The sequence below is a fragment of the Geotrypetes seraphini genome, chromosome 10 (genome assembly GCF_902459505.1).
Source record: "Geotrypetes seraphini chromosome 10, aGeoSer1.1, whole genome shotgun sequence".
NCBI lineage: Eukaryota > Metazoa > Chordata > Amphibia > Gymnophiona > Dermophiidae > Geotrypetes > Geotrypetes seraphini.
Window position 1 is genome coordinate 47,446,084 of NC_047093.1, and position 27,683 is coordinate 47,473,766.

General features: G+C 44.4%; 1 protein-coding gene across 2 annotated transcripts in view; it reads left to right on the forward strand.

Moving 5' to 3' along the window:
* Positions 1–27,294, forward strand: part of LOC117368283 (myosin-3) — a 67,318-nt gene extending 40,024 nt beyond the window's left edge. For both annotated transcript variants that reach the window (XM_033961787.1, XM_033961788.1), the window contains exons 24-40: positions 1,111–1,256; positions 2,861–2,951; positions 4,869–5,258; positions 6,128–6,254; positions 8,796–8,914; positions 12,624–12,820; positions 15,493–15,676; positions 17,391–17,556; positions 18,937–19,061; positions 19,838–20,146; positions 20,738–20,941; positions 22,328–22,453; positions 22,963–23,133; positions 23,483–23,587; positions 23,674–23,769; positions 23,871–24,008; positions 25,713–27,294. In XM_033961787.1, the coding sequence (XP_033817678.1) occupies positions 1,111–1,256; positions 2,861–2,951; positions 4,869–5,258; positions 6,128–6,254; positions 8,796–8,914; positions 12,624–12,820; positions 15,493–15,676; positions 17,391–17,556; positions 18,937–19,061; positions 19,838–20,146; positions 20,738–20,941; positions 22,328–22,453; positions 22,963–23,133; positions 23,483–23,587; positions 23,674–23,769; positions 23,871–24,008; positions 25,713–25,733 (2,715 nt within the window). In that variant the 3' untranslated portion in view covers positions 25,734–27,294. The remainder of the gene's footprint in view (positions 1–1,110; positions 1,257–2,860; positions 2,952–4,868; positions 5,259–6,127; positions 6,255–8,795; positions 8,915–12,623; positions 12,821–15,492; positions 15,677–17,390; positions 17,557–18,936; positions 19,062–19,837; positions 20,147–20,737; positions 20,942–22,327; positions 22,454–22,962; positions 23,134–23,482; positions 23,588–23,673; positions 23,770–23,870; positions 24,009–25,712) is intronic.
* Positions 27,295–27,683: the final 389 nt, after the last annotated feature.

Here is a 27,683-nt window from a genome sequence, read left to right on the forward strand (position 1 = left end):
AAGGCATCATTTGACAAAAATCCACAGCACGGGCACAGTCATTCAGCAATGTTGGGGTTTATGGGAACCCATGTTAAAATGTTTTAATGAAAATAAGGAATGCCTCATTGAGTGGAGCTGACCTACGGTATCTAGAATTCCTTGTTAAGAATTTGAGGACTATCACACAGATATGAAGATCTTATGTAATTAGTTTCCCTATAGCAGGGGTGTCCAACCTTTTGGCTTCCCTGGGCCGCATTGGTCGAAAAAAATGTTTCTGGGGCTGCACAAACGCGCAAACGCTGCAACAAGACAGAGGAGGGAGCCGGCAAGACGGTAAACACCCAGGGACAGCAGAGGAAAACACTGCATTACCCTCAACCGGGGCCACACAAAATACTTCACGGAGCCTCATGCGGCCCTCGGGCCGCAGGTTGGACACCCCTGCCCTACAGGAAACCAGGCTAGAGCAGAGGCATAGTAAGGAGGGGGGGAGGCAGACTGCCCTGGGTGCCATCTTGGTGGGGGCCGGCACCTCTCCATCCCCCATGCCACATTCATACCTCTTTAAGTCTTCACCAGCATAAGCAACTTCTGCTTGCTGCTCACGCCAGCCTGGCTCCCCTTGGATATCACTTCCTGGTCGCAGGGCCAGGAAATGACATCAGAGGGGAAGCCAACAACAGCACGAGTATCAGGCCGGAGATGATTTAAAGAGGTATGGGGAAGGGAGGGCGTGAGTTTGGTGTGGGGGCAGGGAAGTAGCAGGGGGGCATCACCACCCCAGGCGCCTCCTACCTTTACTACACTACTGGCTAGAAGTAATGCCTACAGGCATGGGCTGAGCATCCTGGTTATGTTTGCTGGAAACAGTCAAACCAATGTAGTTGCCGCCTAAATATTACTTCAGAAAATTATTTCTTCATGAAAATACCCGGTGCCATCTTTTTGGGCAGATGGTGTTTCTCTGACCGAATCTTCAGGAACACTCTTAAATGTATGTCATTAAACCTAGACTATGAGGATATACCAAGTGCCACCATGCTAGATCTTTGCCTAGCTGAGAACTTGGTACTTTTATCCCAGTAAATTGCAGACAGTGACATAGAATTCATCTTTATATTGTAGCTGGAAGGTTCTTTAGAGCAAGAAAAGAAAGTGCGCATGGATTTGGAAAGATCAAAGAGGAAGCTGGAAGGTGACCTAAAACTGGCTCAGGAGACCATCATGGATTTAGAAAATGACAAGCAGCAACTGGATGAGAAACTAAAGAAGTAGGAGAAACACTAAAAGGACCATTTAACATAGCATTACAACAGAATGCAAATGTACCTCATGCAATAGTTGTCATACCAACATATCAGCTGGGAGAAATTCTGTAAATGGGCATCTATATTACGAGGGGGGGGGGGCTGGATTCAACAAGGGGTGCTAACAGATTTAGCATACCCTAACAATTAGCATGCAGTAAACAAAAAGACGCCCATAGGAATATAATAGGCGTGTTAGCATTCAGTGTGCACTAATTGGTAATATGTGCTAAATCTGTTAGTGCATGCTACTAATGGTGCTAGCGCCCTTTGATGAACTCTTCACCTAGGCACCTACTTTCCTATATAGAATACTAATGTAACAGGTGTAATATGTGCCTATAATTTAGATAAGTACTGACACCAGCCATAAAGCTGATGCAAAATCTCACACCTAAATGTCAAAGATACAAACCTTATAGTCTCTCCCATGCTCCACTGAAACTCCGCCTCTATACTGTATATGCCTACCTGTAAAATGCACATTGTGTAAGATATTTGCAATGCGCATTTTTACAGAATAGCGCTTAGATGGAATTTTGGCACATCAACATACGTATAAACCATTATTCTGTTATAAGTTCAGTCCTTTTTATTGAATTATATAACAGCGCAAAACAAGGCATAGCAAAACAATCATTTAAAGCGCATAATCGACATTAAGGAAGAGATTCTATAAGAGGAGCCTAAGGTTAGCGCCTAACTTAATTAGTAAATTGACTTCAATTATGAGCGTTAACAAACTCATAATTGAAAAACTAAAAATGAATTGAATGTTAGGTGCCTATTTTCTTCAATGCGATTCTACAAAAGATAGGCGCTTATCGCATGGCGCATAGAGGCACTTAACCCCAAAGTAGGCATGTTGAGGGGCAGAGAAGTACTTAGGCGCCACTAGGCACGATTCTCTAAAGGACTGGCACCTATAATGTAGGCATTTAAAACCCTGGCCTACGTTACAGGCACCTAAGCTTTAAGAGGCGTGATTCTGTAAGTGTGATTTACAAGAGATAGGTGTCTATCAGTTTAGACACCTTTTACAGACTTTCCCCCTAAATGTTAGCATGCACTTTATAGAAATACCCCCTGGAGTATAGAGTGCCTTTCTACTGCATGTGCAAAGTACCCAAGGTGAAATAATCATGAATATACTTCCCTGTTCCCATCCCAATCCTGTTACTTCTCTTGCCTCTTTTTGGCATAGACAGAAGTAGGCATTGAGAGGGAAGTTTCCCTACTGTCTCATCTAGTAACCTTTATTCATTCTACGTAATGCAGCTATTAGGCAGCTATACGGAACAATCTTTCTCCACAATAACTGATCGCTAATCTTAACTCTGTTAGTACTACTCAAGCTGTAACTTTTAATCATTGTAAACTGCATAGAACTTCACGGTCCTGCGGTATATACACTGTTATTATTATTATTGGTCTGATAATCGTTCTGTCCATGCCCATACGAGACACAATGAAATATATCAGGAGGAAAAGCACTAGAGCACTGCAAAATTATTGCAATGACAAGACCTGAATCTTGAGACCATTTCTTCCTAATTATCTTCTTACAGGAAGGACTTTGAGCTCAGCCAGCTGCTAAGCAAAGTTGAGGATGAACAAAATATGGGGTCTCAGTTCCAAAAGAAAATCAAAGAGCTCCAGGTAAGTGGCACAAACATTGTTCCCAAAAGCACACGAGATGAATCATTCCTTACATTATTTTGCTTTTGCTTAGATGCCCTCTTAGGCCCGGATTCTATAAACGGCGCAGTTGCCGGCGGCCACCCTAAAGCATCCGCCAATTGCGTGTCGATCGCGCGATGGCGCCGTTCGTAGAAACGGGCCTTTGGGAAAGTTAGATGCCGGAAACGTAGGCCAGGGTTTTCGAGGCCCACATTTCCAGCGTCTATCTTTTATGTGAATCGCGCCTACAGAGGTGCTTTACAACACCTAACGCCACTTCCGGCATTAGCCACACCTGCATTAAGCGGCATTAAGTGGCATTAAGCGTCATAAAGCACCTTTGTAGGTGCGAATCCAGTGCCGTTTTTCAGGCGCTAGTAGGCACCTTGAAATTTGTTTTAAGAGTCTTTTAAATGGTGTTTTGCGCTTAGGCATCAGTAGGCACCTGCCAGCACCTAAGTTAAGGCACCATTTATAGGATATGCGACTTGTCTGCCAACACTTTCCCTCTATGTCTATTTCAATCCTCTTTGCCTTTCTTTATTCTCACATTCTTGGTTCATTAATAACCCCCAAATTATTGTGGCAAGAGAACAGGACATATAGAGAATAATTTTATAAGGGGGGTTTCTAGTTTAAGAGGACAAGTAGGCACTTACATAGGTGCTATTTTATAAAGACATATAGGTGACTACAGTGGCATAGAGAGGGAAGATGGTGTTCCTCCCCCGCCCTCTTCTCCACCCCCACTCCTTCCCGACCCTCCCTGCTGTGTGCGCCTGTTCCCTTCCCCAGTACCTCTTTAATTTTCCTGGTGTGAGCAGCATCACAAACTTGCTGCCCGCACTGGTGTCAGCTCTTCCTGTGACATCACTTCCTAAACATGGGACCCAGAAGTGACATCAGAGAGAGCCGACCCCGACATGGGCAGCAAGTTCATGATATTGCTCGCGCTAGGAAAATTAAAGGGATATGGGGGAAGGGAAGAGGCATACACGCGTGCGGCAGGGGGGTCAGAAGGAACAAGAGGGGAGCGGAGAGGAGGACGGGTCTGGCGCCCCCACCAAGACAGCGCTTGGGGTGGACCGCCCCCCCTTACTACGCCACTGGGAGACTAGGTGTCTTTATAAAATCATGCCTACTCTTCACATGCAGATATTTACACTTGCCCAAGAGGAGATATAAATGTCTACGCCTAGAAGTGATAGATTTTAACATTCACGTGTATAGTTGCAAATCTTCCCATGCTCCACCAAAGCTTACCAGCAAAATATTTGCCATCATATCAATATATATACTTTTATGCAAGTCAGAATATTATTACAGGCCTCCTATGTGCAAAAATGACTTTAGCTCCTTGGGGGTAAATTCTATAGATGACGCTATTCTATAAACCGCACTTAAAGTTAGGTGTAGTTTACAGAATAGCTCTGACACCCGGGAACTGTGCCTAACTTTAGGTGCAGCCATTTGCACTAATGATAATGTGGCACAAATGCCTGCACCTAAAGTTATGAGTGGATGCCCATATTATATAATTACGTGCCTAACTTACAGGAATGCCCTGATCCACTCAGGACCCACTCATTTCTGTGCCCCTTTTTTGACTCATATGTAAAATTTAGATGGATCCTGCACCTAAATTTACACACCTAACTTGTAATTGATTCTAATTAGCACCAATAATTGCTTGTTAAAGCTCCAATTATTGGCTCTAATTAGCTTGTTAGTCAATTGAGTTACACATGCAAATTGCATACCTGCCCAAATTTTCATGTGCAATTTTCAGCGCTCTCTGTAGAATTAGGGAGCTGATGTGTAGTTTCATATCTAGGTACCCTTTTGAAAACCACGTCCTGCTTGAAATGAAGCTCATAAAACCCTTGTTCTGTGCAGGCTCGTATTGAAGAACTGGAAGAAGAAATTGAAGCAGAGAGGACGACCCGGGCAAAAGTAGAAAAGCAGAGAGCTGACCTCGCACGGGAGCTGGAAGAGATCAGTGAGCGGCTGGAAGAGGCTGGAGGAGCCACATCCGTACAAATCGAACTCAACAAGAAACGGGAGGCAGAATTCCAAAAAATGCGCCGCGATCTCGAAGAGGTCACGCTGCAGCACGAAGCCACCGTGGCCACACTCCGGAAGAAGCATGCCGACAGCACGGCAGAGTTTGGAGAGCAAGTCGACAATCTGCAGCGTGTGAAGCAGAAGCTGGAGAAGGAGAAGAGTGAGCAAAGGATGGAGATTGATGACCTTGCCAGTAACTTAGAGACAGTCTCTAAGACAAAGGTACAGCATTTCTGTATTAAAAGATAAGGGAAAGATTTGCGGCAAGATATTAGCTCATATGGGAGCACAGAGTAGAGGGAAGGGGACCATCAGTCATTACTACTGTGACCTGGGTGACCTGTTCACAGGTGTGCACGATACATGAAGAAGCTGGACTCCAATTGCATGCTACGGAGAGAGATATAGAAGCAATAAGAGTCTAATAAGAATATAAAAATGCAGATGCTGTAATAAAGTAACTGCATATTCAGCTTTGGAGTTAACGTAATGATGTACTATGATGGATCAGTAGTATTCATTGCATTTACCATGAAATAATGGAGCTTGCTGTGTATTTAAGATAAGTTGGACATCATTTCTTGGCCTTTTTGATTAAAATATTATGTAGGGATACCAGATTTTCAGGAATGAAAATCTGGACCCATGGCCGTGCCCCCAGGTCCGCCCCATTCCGCCTGAGGAATGTTCCTACTCCAGCCCCGCCCCCCCCCCCTCAACCTGGTCGCTTGTCGGGAGGGCATCTGTGCATGCGCTGGTGTGATGCAATGGCGTTCCAACGTCGCTGCTACCTGGGCAGTTTTTCAAAACTCAGATATAGTGCCAGGTTTTGAAAATCCATCCGGACCCCCGGACATGTCCTCAAAAAGAAGGACATGTCTGGGGAATTCCGGACTTCTAGTAACCCAAACAATATGCAGACATGGGAAGGATTCTTTTAAAGGCAGCTCAGTATCAGGAATATCCCATGATGTTTGCAGTTTTAGTTTAATAAATATTCAAGAAGCAAGACAACTTCCTTTGCCTGGTCAGTCAGAATACTGTGCTGTGCAGAGGGGGAGGTAACAATTCTGCTGCTTGGCGATTTTCAGGCAAACCTTGAAAAAATGTGTCGTACATTGGAGGATCAGCTGAGCGAACTAAAGAGCAAGAGTGAAGAAAATCAAAGGGCTGTGGCAGATCTGACCATACAGAAAGCCCGCCTGCAGACTGAATCAGGTAACGAGCAGCAAGGAGCCCTCACGTTTGAACAGAACCAATAAGCTGCAGACTAGGGGCTAGGTTTACTAAGTGGAAAAAAAAATTTACCGGCTAAAATTTTAAAAAAAGAGGCCATTTAAATCCAGGAGAGGCCATTTAAATCGCTTCTCTGGGGCTAACCGCAAATATTCAGCAACATTTAACTGGATCGTGCCACTAAAGGGGGGGGGGATTCATCAAAGGGTGCTACTGCGTTAGCAAGCGCTAATCGCGTTAACGTGCACCAATGATTAGTGCAAGTTAAATGTTAAAGACGCCCATTATATTCCTATGTGCATCTTTAGCATTTAGCACGCGCTAGTGCAGTAGCGCCCTTTCATGAATTCCTCTCCTAAATATCCGTGGTTAGTGCCTAAGCCAAAACCTGATTTTTTTTTTTTAAATGTGCGTTCTGGGGCTCTTCAGCATTTAACTACATACATTAGACCTCATCAAAAGCTCTCCTTATGCAGTTAAGTGCTGAATACTGCACTTATGTGTGATTATGGGTGTGGTTGTATATGATGATCTTAAGATGGCCAAACAGGTTGAAAAGGTGACGGTGAAAGCTAGAAGGATGCTAGGTTGCAAAGGGAGAGGTATGGCCAGTAGGAAAAAGGAGGTATTGATGCCCCTGTATAAGACTTTGGTGAGACCTCTTTTAGAATATTGTGTACAATTCTGAAGGTCACACCTTCAAAAAGATATAAAAAGGACGGAGTCGGTCCAGAGGAAGGCTACTAAAATGGTGTGTGGTCTTCATCATAAGGTGTATGGGTCAGATTTAAAGATCTCAATCTGGATACTTTGGAGGAAAGGCGGGAGAGGGGAGATATGATAGAGATGTTTAGAAACCTACATAATGTAAATGTGGATGAGTCAAGTCTCTTTCATTTGAAAGGAAACTCTGCAATGAGAAGGCATAGGATGTTGTTAAGAGGTGATAGGCTCTGGAGTAATCTTAGGAAATACTTTTTTTTACAGAAAGGGTGGTAGATGTGCGGAACAGTTTCCCGGTAGAGACTGTGTCTGAATTCATGAGCAACTTCTCTGGCCTTCTGCTCATGCCGGCCTGGCTCCCCTCTGAAATCATTTCCAGGTTGCAGGGCCAGGAAGTGGCATCAGAGGAAAAGCCAATGCTGACTCGAGCAGCAGGCCGGAGAAGTTGCTGACACTGGCAAAGATTTAAAGAGGTATGGGGGGATGGGAGGGTGCAAGTATGGTGTTGGGGGAGGGGCAGGGGTGCCCCCACCCCGGGCACCTCCTACCCTTGTTACACCACTGCCTATCAAGACCATAATAAGAAATAATTCATCAATGAATTAAATAGTTGATATTCAGCTGGCGAAGGTGAGTGGGGTTTTTTTTAGCCCTGGCGGCATTATTCCAGGATAATTAATGCCAGGCCATGTCTGAGCACTGCCATTGAATATCCAGGTTTATGCAGCTGGCTATCTCTTACTTGGTTAAGTACGATATTCAACATTTAAGTGCCTGAGCAACATTTCATAAAAATAGCGCTGAGTTTTATGTGCTCCAATATGGCTGCTTAACAGACAGTTAAGCGTTGACTATCAACACTAAACCTCACAAGTACCTCATAATGTGGTTGAAAAACTACAAAAAGACAGTATACAAGTCCTACCGACTCTGCCCCCAGATCACCCACAAAATAGCCGGCTTTCACTTTAACAGTCTGCGGTGAAACTCAGTGGCACTAAGGCCCCGGTTCTATAAATGGCACCTGAAAAATAGGCGCCGAGGAATGTGGTGCACAGCGGCCGTCAATCTTAAGTTAGGCGCCATTTATAAAATCGCACCTAGTGGTGCCTAAAGTGGACTTAGGTGCCAGTAGGCGTCAAAATCTTAGGCGTCCCCCTATTTATGCCAGGATTTTCTTGGCCTAAATACGGGTGCCCGGCTGCAAAACACGCCCAAGATCTGCCCACAATCCATCCATAACTGCGCCCACTTTCCAGTAGGCGTCTTTTATAGAATCTGGGCCTAACTGGTTACAAGCCACTAAATATCACCGGATAGCCCCACACAAGTTATTTAACTGGAAAGGAGTAATTTCTGGCCGGTTAAATCTCTTCAAATATCGACAGCTAGATATTTTTTCCCTGGAGGCTAACTAAACAGTGTAAAAATATTCCACATGATTAAAGGTTCTGATTCTCCAAACGTATGTGAAGTGCAGGTGTGCATATTAGGATTTTATATACCGCCTATCAAGGTTATCTAAGCGGTTTTTACAATCAGGTACTCAAGCATTTTCCCTCTCTGTCCCGGTGGGCTCACAATCTATCTAACGTACCTTGGGCTATGGAGGATTAAGTGACTTGCCCAGGGTCACAAGGAGCAGTGCGGGGTTTGAACCCACACCCCCAGGGTGCTGAGGCTGTAGATCCAACCACTGCGCCACACACACCCCGTGAATTATGCAGAATATTTTATGCATTATGGATTTTGGGTACTATCCAGGACATTATGTCTAATGTTGTCCTGCTTTGGTGATAGGCGAACTGGCTCGTCAGCTAGAAGAAAGGGAAAGCCTTGTATCCCAGCTCTCCAGAAGCAAGCAAGCATTTACTCAACAAATTGAAGAGTTTAAGAGACAACTGGAAGAAGAATCAAAGGTAAAGTTACTGATATGTGCTACACAAATCATCAAAATAATGACTAAAGAAAGAGGGCCCTATTCAAAAGGGTTCAAGTGAGCAGGAGAGGCTCCTATTATTTATTTAATTTTTGATACCATTCTCCTAAGAGAGATCAGAATGGTTTACATGAATTTATTCAGGTACTCAAGCATTTTTCCCTGTCTGTCCCAGTGGGCTCACAATCTATCTAATGTACCTGGGGCAATGGGGGGCATTAAGTGACTTGCCCACGGTCACAAGGAGCAGCGTGGGTTTGAACCCATAACCTCAAGGTGCTGAGGCTGTAGCTTTAACCACTGCGCCACACTCTCCTACCTGGTTAAACCTCTCTGAGCTGGCCATCTGCTGATGTTCAGCAGCACTTAAATGGCTAGTGCCACTGAAAATTCTCTGTGACTGCCCAGGCATTGATTAGCTAGTGCTGGGAGCGTGGGGGGTCTTTCAGACCAGAGCATGGGCAGAGCTGGAATATAACCAATTAGTGGCGATATTCAGTCCACTAACCAGCTAAGTAAGAGGATAAAGTTGAGACAGCAAAAAGGTAGTCCCAACTTTCTCTGCTGAGCTAACTGGGCACTGGTCTCAGTATTGACCAATGCCCAGTTAAGTTGCACATCTCTTGTTATTCAGGATCTGATCATGTTGGAAAACTGGTCCTCAACATGGCAGCTGGGCTTCAACGCTAAGAAGTGTAAAGTCATGCATCTCGGCAGCAGAAATCCATGCAGAACATACACCTTGAATGGAGTAGCACTAGCTAGGACTTCAGAAGAACGGGATTTGGGAGTAATCATCAGTGCAGACATGAAGGCGGCCAAACAAGTGGAGAAGGCCTCATCCAAGGCAAGGCAAATGATGGGATGTATCAAGAGAAGCTTCGTCAGCCGCAAGCCTGAAGTCATAATGCCACTTTACAGAGCCATGGTGAGACCTCATCTGGAGTACTGTGTGCAATTCTGGAGACCACATTACCGTAAAGATGTGCTTCGAGCCGAGTCGGTCCAGCGGATGGCCACTAGAATGGTCTCCGGACTCAAGGGTCTCTCATACGAAGAAAGACTGGGCAAATTGCAGCTCTATACTCTAGAGGAGCGCAGGGAAAGGGGGGACATGATTGAGACATTTAAATATGTCACAGGACGTGTCGAGGTGGAAAACGACATCTTCCTTCTCAAAGGACCATCGGTCACAAGAGGGCACGAACTCAAACTCAGAGGAGGGAACTTTAATGGTGACACCAGGAAGTACTTCTTCACAGAAAGGGTGGTGGATCACTGGAACAAACTTCCGATGCAGGTGATCAAGGCCACCAGCGTGCTCGACTTTAAGAATAAATGGGACATCCACGTAGGATCACTACGAGGGTCGAGCTAAAGAACTAAGTCATTAGCACCCAGACTTAATGGGGTGGGTCAGTAGAGTGGGCAGACTTGATGGGCTGTAGCCCTTTTCTGCCGTCATCTTTCTATGTTTCTATGTTTCTATGTTTCTAAGTACTGAAACCTGGACGTGGCATTGAATATACGGGACTAATTCAGTTCACTTAGGGTTACCAGACACCCGGGAAAACCCAGACATGTCCTCTTTTTAGAGGACTGTCTGGGCTCCCGGACGCACTTTCCAAAACCCGGAATTTGTCTGGGTTTTGGAAAGCCTCAATGAGCTCCGGTCACATCTGGAGGGCCCCTGAGCATGCGCGGATGATACCACACACATCCGCACATACTCTAGGCCCTCCAGACGTGGCTGGAGCTCATCCAGAAGAAGAGAGGAGGCTTTTGGGGGCGGGGCTTAGGGAAGAATGGGGCAGGGATGGAGGCGGGACTGGCTGGAGGCAGAAAGGGGCGGGGTCATGTGTCTGGGGTTTCACAGAGAAAAATATGGTAACCCTATGCCCACTAGCTGTAAGTGGCTTAAAAACTGCTGACTACTGCAGGCCGAATATCTAACCCAGAGTATAAAGATGCTGGGCTTTCTCATTGTATTCAGGCTCTACTTACAAAACATGTCCTGTGCCAGTTTGGTGCACAAAGATCTAATGCTCCGTGTAATGTACTTACCCTGTGCTTGAGTCAAATATTGCTCTTTCCTGTGTTGGTGTGGTACTAAGGCCCCACACACTGTATTTTTGATGGTGCGTAAGAACTCTGTAAATCACCCTTTGCCTGAGGACTCTGTAAATCAGGTCTGACAATATCCTTAGGGAAGGCAGAGTCGAATACTGATTAGAAGAAAGAGCTATTCGCCAACCTGCAGCTCAGCGGCTGACATTGAATAATAATAACAGTTTATATACCGCAGGACTGTAAAGTTCTATGCGGTTTACAATAGTTAAAAAATGCAACAAATTAAGTAAAACTTACAAAGATTAAGAACTAATAACTGAGAGCCCTAAAGATCAATTATTGTGTAATAAGGTTAAACAAATCAGTGACCTAAATACATCAGGAACAGATATGTTTTTAGGTGTCTCCTAAATTCCCCAGCAAGCAATTGTTAGCAAGCAGAAGCAATTGTTCCAGATCTTTGCCCCATAATGCTGCCTGATATGAAAGAAGATGTTGGTGATGTTTTTTAAATTTACATCCTCTAGCCGGTGGAGAGACAAAATTCAAGTGTGAGCTTCTCTTATGTCTATTGGTTGAAAAAGAGAAAAGGTCAGTTATATATTGAGGGGCTAACCCAAATAGTACCTTAAAGCAAAAACAACCTAACTTAAACTTCACCCGCGTCTCCTTCGGCAACCAGTGCAGAAGTCGATAGGAAGGTGTTACATGATCGAATTTCTTCAGCCCAAAAATTAACCTGACTGCCGCATTTTGCATATTCTTCTGGGAAATTGCTAAATAGGCAGTATTAGAGTAATCAATGACTTAGTATAAGGGATTGTACCAAAATTGAACAGGTCACGTTGTTCATTGCATTATAAGGGTAAAGGGCATAGGACTTGTATACCATCTTTTCTGTACGGTTTACACAAACAAAACAGTTTACATATTTTAGACAGGTACTCATTTTGTTCCTGGGGCAATGAAGTATTACGTGGCTTGCCCAGAGTCACAAAGAGCTGCAGTGGGAATCAAACTCACCACCTCAGGGTGCCGAGACAGCTGCTGTAACCGCTAGACCGCTTCTCAGTAGGGTTACCAGATTTTCGTAACTGAAAATCTGGGCCCACGGCCACACCTTTAGGTCCGCCCCGTTCTGCCTGACCACGCCCCGTTCCCCCTGAGCCATGCCCATTCTGCCCCAGCCCCGCCCCCTCAACCTGTTAGCTCATCGGGACGGCATCTGCACATGTGCTGGTGTGATATGATGACATCACGCGCATGCTGTCCCGATGTCGCTCATTGCTTTTGTCCGGGTTTTGAAAAGCCGTCTGGACTCCCGGACATGTCCTCAAAAAGGAGGACATGTCCAGGGAACTCTTTACATCTGGTAACCCTTCTTCTAGGCTAACATAAATATGTACAAAAAGTGTTCCTTAATAATAAATATTATTGCGTCTGTGGTACAAAGTGTTGCAGTTCTTATAAGCATAAAGCACAGTTTTGTAACATAGCAAAGTTCCAACCCAAATGTTTTTCATGACTGTGTTTGTGACAAACCAGAAACAGCAAATCAGAAGATAATTCAGGTGCTCTGTGTTCAGCCAGTAACCTCTTCACATTTATCTGTGTCACAGGCTAAGAATGCGCTGGCCCATGCACTGCAGTCTGCACGCCATGACTGCGACTTGCTGCGGGAGCAGTATGAAGAGGAGCAGGAGGCCAAGACTGAGCTGCAGCGTGCACTCTCCAAGGCCAACAGCGAGGTTGCCCAGTGGAGAACCAAATACGAGACAGATGCTATCCAGCGCACAGAGGAATTGGAAGAAGCCAAGTACGTATCCTTTTTGCAGCATTCTGGGATGCTGGTTCTTTCTTATTCATACAGTATACTGTTGGCAAGAGGGACTGGATCCAGTTTTCCTTCCTAGTGCTATGTGAGCTCATTGATTCTACTTTATTCCCACATTACGGATCCATCTCAGTTCACAAAGCTTTCCTCATTACTATAATACCTGTTGTTTGCTGCCTAGTAGAGGCTGCCACATTTTATACACACTCTTTCATATACAGTTTTTGATATGATGTAGAGAATGACACGGGGACAAATTTTTCCCCATCCCCGCAGGAACTTATTTTACCATCCCATCCCATCCCCGCAAGTTCTTTTCCTGTCCCTGCCCCATTCCTGCAAGCTCTGTCCTCATCTGCACAAGCCTCAAACACTTGCAAATCATAAGTAGCAACATTCTAGAACTCAGATTGTGATGTCATAATGCCTCATTCCACCAATGCCTAAGTTCTGTCTTCATCTGCACAAGCCTCAAACACTTTAGAATCATAAGTAGCAACATTCTAGAGCTCAGATTGTGATGTCATAATGCCTCATTCCACCAATGCCTAAGCTCTGTCCTCATCTGCACAAGCCTCAAACACTTTAGAATCATAAGTAGCAACATTCTAGAGCTCAGATTGTGATGTCATAATGCCTCATTCCACCAATGCCTAAGCTCCGTCATCTGCACAAGCCTCAAACACTTTAAAATCATAAGTAGCAACATTCTAGAGCTCAGATTGTGATGTCATAATGCCTCATTCCACCAATGCCTAAGCTCTGTCCTCATCTGCACAAGCCTCAAACACTTTAAAATCATAAGTAGCAACATCCTAGAGCTCAGATTGTGATGTCATAATGCCTCATTCCACCAATGCCTAAGCTCTGTCCTCATCTGCACAAGCCTCAAACACTTTAAAATCATAAGTAGCAACATCCTAGAGCTCAGATTGTGATGTCATAATGCCTCATTCCACCAATGCCTAAGCTCTGTCCTCATCTGCACAAGCCTCAAACACTTTAGAATCATAAGTAGCAACATTCTAGAGCTCAGATTGTGATGTCATAATGCCTCATTCCACCAATGCCTAAGCTCTGTCCTCATCTGCACAAGCCTCAAACACTTTAGAATCATAAGTGTTTGAGGCTTGTGTGGTTAAGGCACAGCTTACAAAAATGGGGCAGAGACAGGGAGAGTGACAAAACTCACGGGGCGGGAAAATTGAGTTCCTGCAGGGACAGGGGAAAAATTTGTCCCCGTGTCATTCTCTAAAATGAAGCTCTGAAAGTTTGAAAACAGTAATGTTTAGCAGAACTAATTAATAGTCTAATTTGTTCCCTTTTTGCTTTTTGGTTAGTAAAAGATTCCCCTTATAATGACATGCAAACAAGTGGCTTCTTTCTGTTTTGCCAATGGCAGTGGTTCCCAAACATTCTTAGTTCACCGCACCCGTTAGTGTTAAGTAGTTTTTCCATGGCACATCCTAGGCCACACATTTCCTCTCAGGTCTTCTCTCCCCTTCCTCCCCTAGTAGCAACCGTTTTAGCTGGCAGGGCTCGGACATTCCTACCAACCATCCCATGAGTGCCACATTTTGAAAAGGGTCTTAAAATATGCTGTGGCACCCCGGTGAGGTTGCTTCTGTGCCCTGGGGCACCAGAGCACACTGTTTAGGAACCACTGGCTTATGGTGTGCTTGCTCTTAGCTTTTTGCTCAACAGCCATGCTTGCTATTTTCTGATCACCCTACGAAGGAACGTATTCAGTAGTTTTTATAGTTTAGTTTATTGTCATTTCTAGTCCACCTTTATCCAAGGTGGATAACAAAATATACATACACAATAAACAATTAAAATACACACAGAACAATTAACAAGACTGCTTGCCTATAAACACAATGTCTTACCAAATACTATAGTTAATGGCACAGAACACATACATTAAGAACTTAAGAATAGCCTTACTGGGTCAGACCAAGCCCAGTAGCCCGTTCTCACGGTGGTCAATTCAGGTCACTAGTACCTGGCTCAAACCCAAAAAGTAGCAACATTCCATGCTACCGATCCAGGGCAAGCAGAGGCTTCCCCCATGTCTTAACAACAGACTATGGACTTTTCCTCCAGGAATTTGTCCAAACCTTTCTTAAAACCAGCTACCAGCTTATCCATAGTTTAAGTTATTCTATCACACTAAGGGCCTCTTCTGCGAAACTGCACTAGCAGTTTCTAGCACAGGCAGCTGCGCTGAATGGCCTGCCCTGCTCCCGACACTCATAGAGTTCCTATGAGCATCGGGAGCAGCGCGGGCCATTCAGCGCGGCTCTCTGCGCTAGAAACTGCTAGCGCAGTTTCGTAGAAGAGGGGGTAAGTGTCATATTTCATGATACAGAACAAGTGATTTCTAAGCATTTGAGGTAAGAGAAAAACATGGACTGAGGCAGGAACTCACCCTTCTCATAATGCGCTAAGATGTAATGCTGTGTTTTAGGGTAGTGGTGTTCAACCCAGTTCTCAGGGACCACCTGGCCAGTCCAAGTTTTCAGGATATCCTCATTCATATTCATTGTGGATATCCTGAAAACCCAGCTGGCCAGGTGGTCCCTGAGGACTGGGTTGAATACCACTGTTTTAGGGAGTACCATACAGTATCTCACACTGAAGCATTCTTCTAGGAAAAAGCTTGCTCAGCGTCTCCAGGAGGCTGAGGAACAAATTGAAGCTGTGAACGCAAAGTGTGCATCACTGGAAAAGACCAAGCTGAGGTTGCAGGGTGAAGTGGAAGACCTGATGGTGGATGTGGAGAGAGCAAACTCCCTTGCAGCTGCTCTGGATAAGAAGCAGAGGAACTTTGACAAGGTATTAGACTGTATAACCCAGATTCTACTACTACTACTAATCAGCACTGTACATCAAAACACAGAAGAGACAGTCCCTGCTCAAAAGAGCTTAAGTCATGGCACCTGCCGCATGTCAATCACCGACAGGCGCCACTTCAGAATCGCAGCTGTCAAGGACGAGGTTTACCATAGTTTACAAAGGAAAACCCCGCCCCATTCCGCCTTCAGCCCTACCCTTTTCAGCTCGAGCCCCGCCCAGTTCCATCTCCAGCCCCGCCTAGTTCCACCCAGCCCTGCCCCAGCAAGCCTCCTTTCTTCTGCGACAAGCTCTGGTTATGTCTGAAGGGCCTGGAGCATGCGCGGATGTGTGTGACATCATTTGCGCATGCTCAGAGGCCCTCCATATGTGGCCGGAGTTCGTCAGGGCTTTCTAAAACCCAGACAAATGACAGGTTTTGAAAAGCCCATCCGGGAGTCCGGACAGTCCGGACAGAGGACATGTCCGGGTTTCCACGGACATCTGGTAACCCTACCTAGGTGCTGGAAATTTAGGCCAGGGTTTTACAGGCCTACATTTTCAGTATCTAGCGTCCTTCCTAAATAGTGGCTAGCATCGCCTAGTGATGTCAAAGCCCGGCGCCACCCCTTTACATGCCCACTTCCGGGCTTCAATGTCACTAGGCAATTCTAGGTGCCGGTCCAGGAGGCCGCCTAGCGTCACCTAATTTTTTGTTTTGATTAAGTTTTGTTTTTTTAATGGTGTGACCAATAATCATGCCATTTAGAACCAATTAAAACCCTTACATTAGTTGCCGGTAGGCACGATCTAGACACCTGCTGTTGACTAACCTTTGGTGGCTTTTTGAGAATCCGGGCCTATGTGCCTATGGCAGGCTGAACACATTGTGGCTCATAAATAGAAACAAGCTCAGGCCTACATTCAGCTGGTATGGCCACAAGTTTAAGTGAAACACTGGCGCTGGTATTTAATTTAATCCATAAGTTCATTACCACTATCTATATGGGTAATCATGTTAAATATATGTATTGGCAGGTGATCACACTGGCGCTATCTGAATATTTCCAATAAGGGGGGGTGGTGGTAGTTTGCCATGGGGTCCTATCAGTAGCGTAGCGAAGATGAGTGGTGTCCCTCCCCTGTCCTCTTATCTGCTCCTTCCCGACCCCCCATGCCCTGTGCACGCGCCCCCTTCCCTTCCCCCATACCTCTTTAATTTTCCTGGCTTGAGCAGCATCACAAACTTGCGACCCACAATGTGTCTGCTTTCCCTCTGATGTCACTTCCTAGGCATGGGTCCAGGAAGTGATATCAGAGACAGAGCCAACGCTGGCACGAGCAGCAGGTTGGGGTTGCTGCTCGCGCCGGGAACGTTAAATAAGATAGGGAAAGGGGCGAACATGCGCGGTAGTGGGGGACGGAAAGGAGGATGGGTGCTGGTGCCCCCATCATGACGGTGCCCTGCGCCCATCCCCTCTTACTATGCCACTGGCCCAGATAAATACATTTCCTATATTAGTGTACTCTGGACCAAGCCCTGTTTTTCTAAACCTTTTTACAATGTATTATGGGGCTCATTTTTTGAACTTACCTGAGTATAACATGGACCTCTGTATTACCGTTTAGCCGAACACATTGACTCTCACCTTGGCGATGAGGTACTGCACGTTTACTACTTATAATTCACTAAGAAAACATCTGTCTATTACTAAAGATTCTGGCAGAATGGAAGCAAAAGTTTGAAGAAAGCCAGTCTGAGCTGGAGGCATCTCTCAAGGAGTCCCGGTCACTGAGCACCGAGCTCTTCAAAATGAAAAATGCATATGAGGAATCCTTGGACCATCTCGAAACCATGAAACGAGAAAACAAGAACTTACAACGTGAGTTCCCTGGTTTGGATGATGCTGTATGGGATAAATAATGACAAACGGCTCCCCAGGAAGTTTGCGCCAATAATCAAAGTGAAAGGACTAGTTTGGTAGCTTTGCTTTGATTATGGCCTACAGAAAAATTGTGCGCAGAGATATGTGCCTGCTCTCTCTAGAAAGCTGTTATACCCAAAACAATGCACATCATTTTCAATAATGAAAGCACTGCATGTTGTTCCACTCTACCGTCATCTCCCTTTTTCCAGGCTTGTCTCTGCAGTCTGTGAGTAAAAAGTACATGTGTTTAATAGCCATGTGTGGACTTTCAGCAGCAGACAATCTTTAAAGCCCTTATTATGCGGATAAAGTGCTTTTTAACTATCCCCCTTTTTACTAAACATATCATATATGATATGATTTTATGCTATTTTTGCTTATTTGTTCCTTAAGGTTAATATATAGCACCTAACCAGCCAAGGTTGCCACAAAAATAGGACCACATAAAAGTCAGTCCTATCTTTCTGCAGGGTTCCATTAGCTAGTTAAGTGCTGAATACTGCTCTTAACTAACTATGCTGTAGCCAGTTCTGGAAACCCAGAAACTCAATGCCAGAGCTCGGACATAGGCCGGCACTGAATTTCCAGGCAAGTTTCAAGTTTCAAGTTTATTAGGTGACTTGATCAATCGCTTATTCAAATATTCTAAGCGATGTACATTTAAAATTTACAATTAAAATAACAAAAAAACAACAACAATATAATACATTACAATACATACAATATTAAATAATGGATTAAATCTTCTTAATTTTACATTAATAAACATAAGGAAAGGAGGGATGAAATACAATTTTTAAAGTAAAGAAGAAACATTGAGGGAAAATACAAAAGGGATTTAGTTAGAACAGGTATAACCAAGTAAAATATAATTCATGTAGAGTAAAATTATGTTAAAAAGGCATCTTTAAAAAGAAAGGTTTTTAGTTCAGATTTAAATTTTCCAAGTTCTTTCTCCTCCCGTAAAGATATAGGGAGGGCGTTCCATGTTTGCGGTGCCGTACAAGAAAAAATAAATTGTCTCCTCGTGTTAATAATTTTTAATGATGGAATCGATAGCAGATTTTGTTCGCTAGATCGTAAAATTCTCTTTGCAGAATATGGAATAAGTGCCCTATATAAAAAAGCAGGGGTCTTATTAATCAAAGTTTTAAAGATAATTAAGCATAACTTATAAGTAACTTATAAGCATAACGCAGGTGGCAATCAACAAATCTCCGAGCGCTGCTGACTAAATATTGACCCCCCAATATTGTCACATTATGGGATACTTTTAATGTTAAACACCCCATGGGAAGAAAGCTTCATTCATTTGATCTGGTTTATGTTTTACAGAGGAGATAGGTGATCTTACCGAACAAATTGCTGAAACGGGCAAAACCATCCACGAGCTTGAGAAATCCAAGAAGCAGCTTGAACAAGAGAAATTTGAAATGCAGTCTTCATTAGAGGAGGCTGAGGTATTACATCTTCTGCAGTATTACAGGGGGTGGAGGGTCCGTTGGAACTGAGGTACAAACTCAGCTCTAGTCCTTTCTAGTCTTGTCCATTTGAATAAGCAAGACTGAGGCTTCTTGGAGCAGGAAGCTAAAGTGGGGAATTCTGGAACTGGGCACCTATAATTACATGTCTGGAAAGTACCTTGGAATATTTGGGAGGTATTCATACAGATTATTGGCTGCTAATTATCTCCCCTCTTATGAAGCCGCGTTAGGCTTTTTTTATCGCCAGCTGCGGCGGTAAAACCTCTGACGCTCATAGGACTTCTATGAGCGTCGGAGCTTTTACTACTGTGGCCGGCGATAAAAAAAAGCCTAACGCGGCTTCGTAAAGGGGGGGAGGCGTATATTTTAATGGATCATAATGAATATTAGTATTATTAAATCTGAAAAGAAAGATGACACTATTTGGGTTGTTACAGTTATAATTTCTCTCACTCCTGTAAGGTTTGAGTTCAGGGCTTTCTTTTCCTTTAACTCCCAATTTTATCCTTTTATGTGGACACCCCAAACCAGATAGCATTCCCAGATGACATGAGTCTTTGTGTCTCTGGTATAATCATCAGGCTCCAATCTGCCTCTTTCTCAGAAGTTCCCACTGTGTACTCTTCTACAAAGTGACTCGTAATATTCCTCAGGACCCCTACCAAGAACAGAAAAGTAAAATTCATTCCAGTAGCTTTTAGGAAAGCAGTCTTCTCATATTCACTTCCTAAGCTTTTCTCTTCCTTGCCTAGGCTGCTCTAGAGCATGAAGAAGCCAAAATCCTGCGCATCCAGCTAGAGCTGACACAGGTGAAGGCAGACATCGATCGTAAACTTGCTGAAAAAGATGAGGAGATGGAAACGATGAAGAGGAACCACATGAGGGTGGTTGAGACCATGCAGGCTTCACTGGATTCAGAAATCCGAAGCCGAAACGAAGCTGTCCGCCTTAAGAAGAAGATGGAAGGAGACCTGAATGAGATGGAGATTCAACTCAGCCATGCCAACCGGCAGGCTGCAGAGTTCCAGAAACAACTGCGCAATGTGCAGGGTCTGCTCAAGGTATGCATTTCCCAAATCTAGGGTTACAATCTGGACCCCTAGACCCGTCCCCCCGGGCCAGCCCAGTTCCACCCATCCCTGCCCCGTTACGCCCTAGCCCTGCCCCCAATCTCACCCTAGCCCCGCTCCAGTCCCGCTTCTTGCTGCCTGCTCTCATCGGGCAGGAAGGCATCCGCGCATGTGCAGGTGCAATGCAATGATGTCACATGCGTGCACACATGCGCGTGACATCATCACATGGCATCCGTGCATGTGCAGATACCCTCTTGCCTGACGCCGATTTAGAGGAAGCTTTTAAAAACCCAGATAGGGTACCAGGTTTTGACAATCGTCTGGACCCCTGGACATGTCCTCAAAAGAAGGACATGTCCGGGGAAATCCGGACATCTGGTAACCCTACCAAAACCTCTGCATGACATGCAAAGGCAGCTCAGGGCCTTTCAGTTGCAATATTTTCAATTTCATACATCTACACAGTTGCATTTGTTTGTGGCATTTAATTGCAAACTAATGACCACAACAATGCTCTGGCATCTCTAATGCAGTAACTAAGAACTGTTAATATTTCGTACCATAAATTCTTTTGTCTAGGATACACAGCTGCACCTGGATGATGCACTACGAAGTCAGGAAGACCTGAAGGAGCAGCTGGGATTAGTGGAGCGCAGAAACAACCTACTGGTGGCTGAGATCGAGGAGCTGAGAGCAGCTCTGGAACAGACTGACCGAGCCCGTAAACTGGCTGAACAAGAGCTGATGGATGCCACAGAACGTGTCCAGCTTCTGCACTCACAGGTAATAACCCCAAAACTCGGACTCACATAGTCAGGAAAAGTGAATTCATAGAACTTGAGCATAGAGAACCGTGTTTTATGGAGTAAAGGAGATGCTTATAAATTTACCTGGGGGTGTACACATGCAAAAGGTGGGCACCTATTTTTATGTGATATACGAGTTGGAGAATAGACAGAGCAAGCACAGTCTTGGCATTTATGTGCATATTTTATGAAATATGCATATGTGTGTTTGTTCTTACTGGTGCATGCACACAACAATTATACTGAGTGGAGTAGAACAGGTACGAGTGGATCGATTTTTCACTCCGTCAAAAATTACAAAGACTAGGGGACAGTCGTAGTTACAGGGAAATGCTTTTAAAACCAATAGGAGGAAAAAAAATTTTCACTCAGAAAATAGTTAAGCTCTGGAACGCGTTACTAGAGGTTGTGGTAAGAGCGGATAGCGTAGCTGGTTTTAAGAAAGGTTTGGACAAGTTCCTGGAGAAAAAGTCCATTGACAAAGACAGGGGGGAAGCCACTGCTTGCCCTGGATTGGTAGTATGGAATATTGCTACTCATTAGGTTTTGGCCAGGTACTAGTGACCTGGATTGGCCACCATGAGAACAGGCTACTGGGCTTGATAGACCCAGTAAGGCTATTCTTATGTTCTTATAAATTTATCACTGGTGAAATTTTATAATTCTATATAAGCACATGTATCATCTTTATAAGTAGGTGCTGTATATGCGCTAATGTATCGTACCTGCCTATGTGTATCACTACAAAATTGCTCTATTGAAACAAGTTGTGTCTCAGAACTAACATGGATCTGGTCTTTTTACTACTAGTGCTACTATTAATTATTTCTATAGCGCTACCAGACCTACACTGCGCTGTAGAGTCACTAAGAAGACAGTCCCTGCTCGAAAGAGCTTACAATCAAAACAGACAAGACAGACAAACAGAGTGTCATGGATATAATTAAGGAGAACGGTTAATCTGCTGATTGGGTTGGTGGGCAATGGGGAGTAGGATTATGGATTGAAGGCTATATCCAAAAGGTGGATTTTCAATCTTGGACTGGATGGTTTAAGTGTTTGGCACAGGGATGCAGAGCCTTTCAGCTCTTGAATTGGACAGATCAGGTGTTTGACACAGAAATGGAGAGCCCATCCCTCTAAGTCTGAATGTTCCAGGAAATTAGTAGAGAGAGGTACACCCTTTTCTTTTTAGGACCTGACTAACTCAGAGGACTTGTACCAGGACACAAACCAGATGACCATGCATTTTTAATATATAAAAGCTTTCAGTTTGAAGGACTGTCAGTAGCCATCACCTTTCAGCCCCCGTGAATGAGCTGAAAGACATTCTTAAATAATTTCTGTTCTTTTCCTTGCACAGAACACAAGTCTCATCAATACAAAGAAGAAGCTTGAGACAGATATATCTCAGCTACAAGGCGAGTTGGAGGATTCTGTCAAGGAGGCCCGAAATGCTGAGGAGAAGGCCAAGAAAGCCATCACTGACGTGAGTTCCAGCTTCCTGGGCCTTTTACTCCATTGCTTTTTGATCTTATTCTGATTTATTTTTATGCCTGATCCAGCAACTTTTTATTTTTAAGAGTGTTCTCCTTTGGAATAAATTTTCATCTGTTTTACTCTCACAAAGTTCTGCTAACTGCATAATTATCTGGATAAAGTTAGGATAGTAAAAATGCTATCATATGTTTATCCGGTTAGCTTTCTGGATAGTGGTTGGAATATTGCCAACTATTCTATCTGGATATTCACTGCTGGGCATTATCTGGATACCTTTCCTAACCATCTGAATTTATTTCAGCTTTGACGTCTAAAATAAGAAAGCAAATGTTGACAGCCCCCTCTGACCAAAGAAAAATATCACATGGAAATATTACTTGATAACAGTGAAAAATACAGTGCCCTCTTAGACCAGAGCTGTGTGTTCCCTTCAGCAACTGTTTCCTATTAGCTGTTTTTACTACAAGCTTCATGCTGTTCTGCCCTTTTATACTGCAGGCCGCCATGATGGCTGAGGAGCTGAAGAAGGAGCAGGACACCAGCGCTCACCTGGAGAGGATGAAGAAGAACCTGGATCAAACAGTGAAGGACCTGCAGCATCGCCTGGATGAGGCTGAGCAGTTGGCCCTGAAGGGAGGCAAGAAGCAGCTTCAGAAACTGGAAGCCAGAGTGAGTCTCAATACCATTATTCATGCACTGACCCTCATACCCATCCCTAGAGAAATATTTCTTATATGTCTTTTTTCCCACTAACCACCAGGTGCCACTGTAAGAACAGCTCTTAGCTGTTAGTCAAGCTTCATTTACAGTCCCAGTGCCAAGCAGCTGAACCATCAGGAGCCAGAGTCCAGGCTCTGCCTTTAGCTACAAGGCCTCAGGAAACTTTTTCTTTGTTTGGCTCTTATTTTTCCTGTATTTCATAGTACACATGTACAGAGCGCAGTGTAGCATACTCCTTAGCCTATGGTCACCTCATAAATCCAAAAATATAAACTTGAGTTTTCCTGTTGTCCTCCAGATTCGAGAACTAGATGCAGAGCTGGATCAGGAGCAGAAACGCAGCGCAGAGGCTATTAAGGGTGTTCGGAAGTACGAGAGACGGGTCAAGGAACTCACGTTCCAGGTTAGTGCATGGCATATATACACTTTCAGCTTCTTCTTCTGATCTGTAACATTACAAGCTAACCTGCTGTGACATGCATTCCCCAGGGTGAGGAGGACAGGAAGAATGTACTGAGGCTACAGGACCTGGTGGACAAACTGCAACTCAAAGTGAAGTCCTACAAGAGACAAGCTGAGGAGGCTGTGAGTAACATTTCACTCTGCAAACCTGGCAGAACCAACCTGCTTTTATTGTGCTGTGATATTCCTCATGCGTTGCATTAATGCTGTCTTGATCATTGCAGGAAGAGCATTCAAATGTTCACCTCACCAAATGCCGGAAGTATCAGCACGAGTTGGAAGAGGCTGAGGAGAGAGCAGACATTGCCGAGGCTCAAGTCAATAAGCTCAGAGTGAAGACCCGGGAAGTTACTACCTCAAAAGTAAGGACATTTTCTTAGGCACTGCACTATTTAACTGCTGCTCCTGGGACACCAGCACCAGGGATACTTCTATAACTTATGCATCGGGGCCTGATATTATAAACGGCGCCAATTTTTTTAGGTGCCTTACATAGAATATGGCCCATGAAGTGTTAAAATGCATGGTTTCTGTACCAGCTTTTTGGGTAATATATCTACAGAGCTCTGCTCCTCTGGGCAGAGTCCTATATATTAGCAGCAAAACAAAGTACAGAAAATGAGACTATGTAATTGAGCAAGCTTCGTGTCGGAGAAAGTTTACTGGCCCCTAAAGTGTCTGCCTTTCCCAGACATAGCAACATAACAAATAGTGTAGCTCAGTCAGCTTATTCCTCCTAGGATACAATAAACTGAACTCTCCCCAAAGAAATATGCAAAACACAGAAGGGTATCTGGAGGCAAAATACGAAGGGTCTGAAATTCAGCTGGTGGTGATCAGTATACTGCTGACCGCTGCCAGTGTTAGCCCCAGAAAGTCAATGCTGGGCCACGTCTGGACTCCAGCACTGAATTTTGGGGTATACAGACCCTGTGAAACATAGCCAGTTAGGTGCTGGAGTTGGCAGTGAAGGAGAAGGGTATAGCTAAGTGAGGTTTATCTGAGGAATGGAGTTCTCTGAGAGGTGTATAAGGAGAGAGACGAGAGGAGAGATATTGAGGGGCAGCAGAATGAACACATTTGTAGGTCAGCAATAAGATCTTGAACTGTAGGCGATAGGTACCAGTGAAGTGATATCAGTCCTTCCAAATATTTCTCCAAATTGATTTCACCTCATCTTCAATATTTCTAGACAATTAAAATAAAAATGAGAGAACCTTATAATAAGAGTGGATTGGATAGACACATTGGACTAGATTCACTAACCTTCTATCCATGTCCGTTTGCAGGCAGGCCGCCAAATTCACTAAAGGCCTGCATGCAAATGGGGGCGATCGTTGGCACGCCCCCCCCCCCCCCCCCCACCGACCGCACGGATCGCTACAGAGCGATCCTTGAGCATGTGCAGACCATCTTCCTAGCCTGGAGATGCTCTCAGCAGGAAACTTTTTTTATTTATTTTTATTTTTTTTGCAAGCCCTTGGTTTTAACCCGCTTTAAGCTTGCGGGTTAAAACTTCGGGTTGCACTGCGGGGAAGGGCAGGAGAGTCAGGACAGCTGGAGAGATTTGGGGCGAGAGCAGGAGATTGGGGCAGGCAGGACTTCAAGGGCAGAGAAGAGAGCAAGGGCGGCTAGAGCAGGAGAATCGTGGCAGAGAAGAGAGCGAGGTGGCCAGAGCAGGAGAATCGGGGCAGAGAGCAGGGTTTTAGCACAAGCAACTGGTCCTCACCAGTCGCTAGTTTTTTGATCGGCCAGCCAATGGGTGTGACAGAAGAAGTTTTGTGAATTGCGTCCTTCCTGCTTTGCATTCCGATTCCCCTCATTTGCATGCACAGGTTAGTGAATCGGGTCGCATAGGGCTCGCAAATTGATCGGTACACGATTGGTTTGCTTAGTGAATCTAGCCCATTGAGACATTTTAATACGTTGCCCCTCCCAGTCATAAGTGCATTAGCTGCATCTTCTTTATTCTTGTTATTCCTAATCCAGGGTCATTTTAAAAACATATAGACTCTTTGGCCCCTTCTCTTCAATCAAAATTCTCATATCTTCATTCTGCTTTGTAGGTGGTGATTAGTGAAGAATAAACCGGGGGCAGAGTATGCCTTAAGAGACCCCACACTGTGGATGCTACACTGAAGCGCCAAAGGCGCGTAACTGATACTGCCGCCGTGTATTTGAAGAGAAGCAAAAGTCTGTTTCACACTTCCTAACGACGAAGGAGGCCTTGATTTACCCAGCCATGGTTTTCAGATTGTTCTTAGCTGCTTCTCAATCTTCCTGTCTGTTGCAGCACAGCAATGCACAAACTGTGGACAAAATCTTTGAATACCAATGGCAAATGCTTATAGCCTAGGCAAGCATTATCAGACTTTAGCTTCCCTTTGTAATTACTGAGAGCAAAGGCCTTTAGGCTCGAGCTGACCATTACTGTAAACAGCCGTACTAGCCAGAATCTTTAAAATATTTTCCTTCCTGTTTCTGGGTTTTGATACTTTTTCTCTTTGTGTCTTAACTCTGGGTCGCCTTTATTACTCTGAATACAATCTCATCTCCTGAGTGTCTGCGTCCACCATGTGCATTATGCAGGTGTCATACTTGCGCATATAACATAGTACATACATAGTAAATGATGGAAGCAGAAATGCAGCACAAAGAGAGGCAGAAGGGGTCAGGGAAGGAGATTTTCAAAAACGTTGTGACCATAGGATGTCACACCTTTTATCCCAGAAGAATAACAAATATTAAGGTGCGCTAACTGATTTAGCACGCACTAAAGATTAGCACGCGCTGAATGCTAAGACGCCCATAGGATATAATGGATGCCTTAGCATTTAGCGCCTGCTAATCTTTAGCGTGTGCTAAACCGGTTAGCACACCTCAATACAAAGACCCCATAATCTGTTGGGATAGAAACGGAAGAAGACCTGGGCATGAGCTCCATAGAGGGACCAAAGGAATTACGAAACAGGCACCTTGAAATTTTTATGAATGTAGTACTCAACGCTGCCTCAGATTGATGGCCAATAAGGTCTCTAGAGGTTCAAACAACTTTCATACTGCACAGCTATAGCATTGAGCAACTGAATCACTGGGGCATTACTGAGATGCAGTTTATGAAGATAAAATTTTGGGTGGTTACGTATGTTCCGTGAAGTTGACCATTAGAGACACACACAATGTGTGTCTTGGAGGCAGCACTCAGTGCATCAGTAACTGTAGAAACACTCAAAGTATCTGTCACAAGAAGCACTCAGATACACTAGCGACCATGGAAACACACAATGTGTTCCTCACAAGGAGTGCTCGGATACGCCAGTTAGTACAGTTGGTAGAAGCTCAGAGATATAATCATAGCCATGGAAACTCACACAATGTATGTCTCACCCGAGAAGGGAAGAGCATGCATAAATATTACAGTATACGGAACCATACATAGTATGACTGAGCCTCGTCAGAAGCTTTAATTCAGAATTGTAACCATGGGAACACCCACTATGAGTCTCGGAACTCTCAGACCTGTGTCTCTATGGAAACGCACACAATGTGAGTCTCCTTGGATGACTGACAGTTAACAGTTACATTAGCTACAGTGTGGTTTTTTTTTCCTGTCCTTGAGATTTTTAAAAATAAATTTTCATCTGTAAACAGTTTGTGTGGTCTTGTTTTACTTATAAGCAGAATGAGCAAATCAGAATTTTATGGGAGCCAGTGATTAGGAGAGAGATTTCCACTGAAAGTCATTGCATGCTCCCCCTTCTCTTTTATTCCAAAAAATACATTACTGACCCACAGGGTTGGCAGAGAAGAGTGGATAGCAGTGGTTAGTGTCACCTCAAACACAACCCATCTAGTTAAAACACAAATCCTCAAACAAAAAAGGGTCATTCCTTGCTCAACCATCTCAGAAATAGATGACATTTTTTCAAGAACCTCTGATGAGGTTTTAGGGCATGGTCTCAACTAGGTTGAGTTAGGGGCCCCTTTATATAGGCCACTTTTTTTGTATCCATGGAAGATGTTGAGTGGGGACCCTG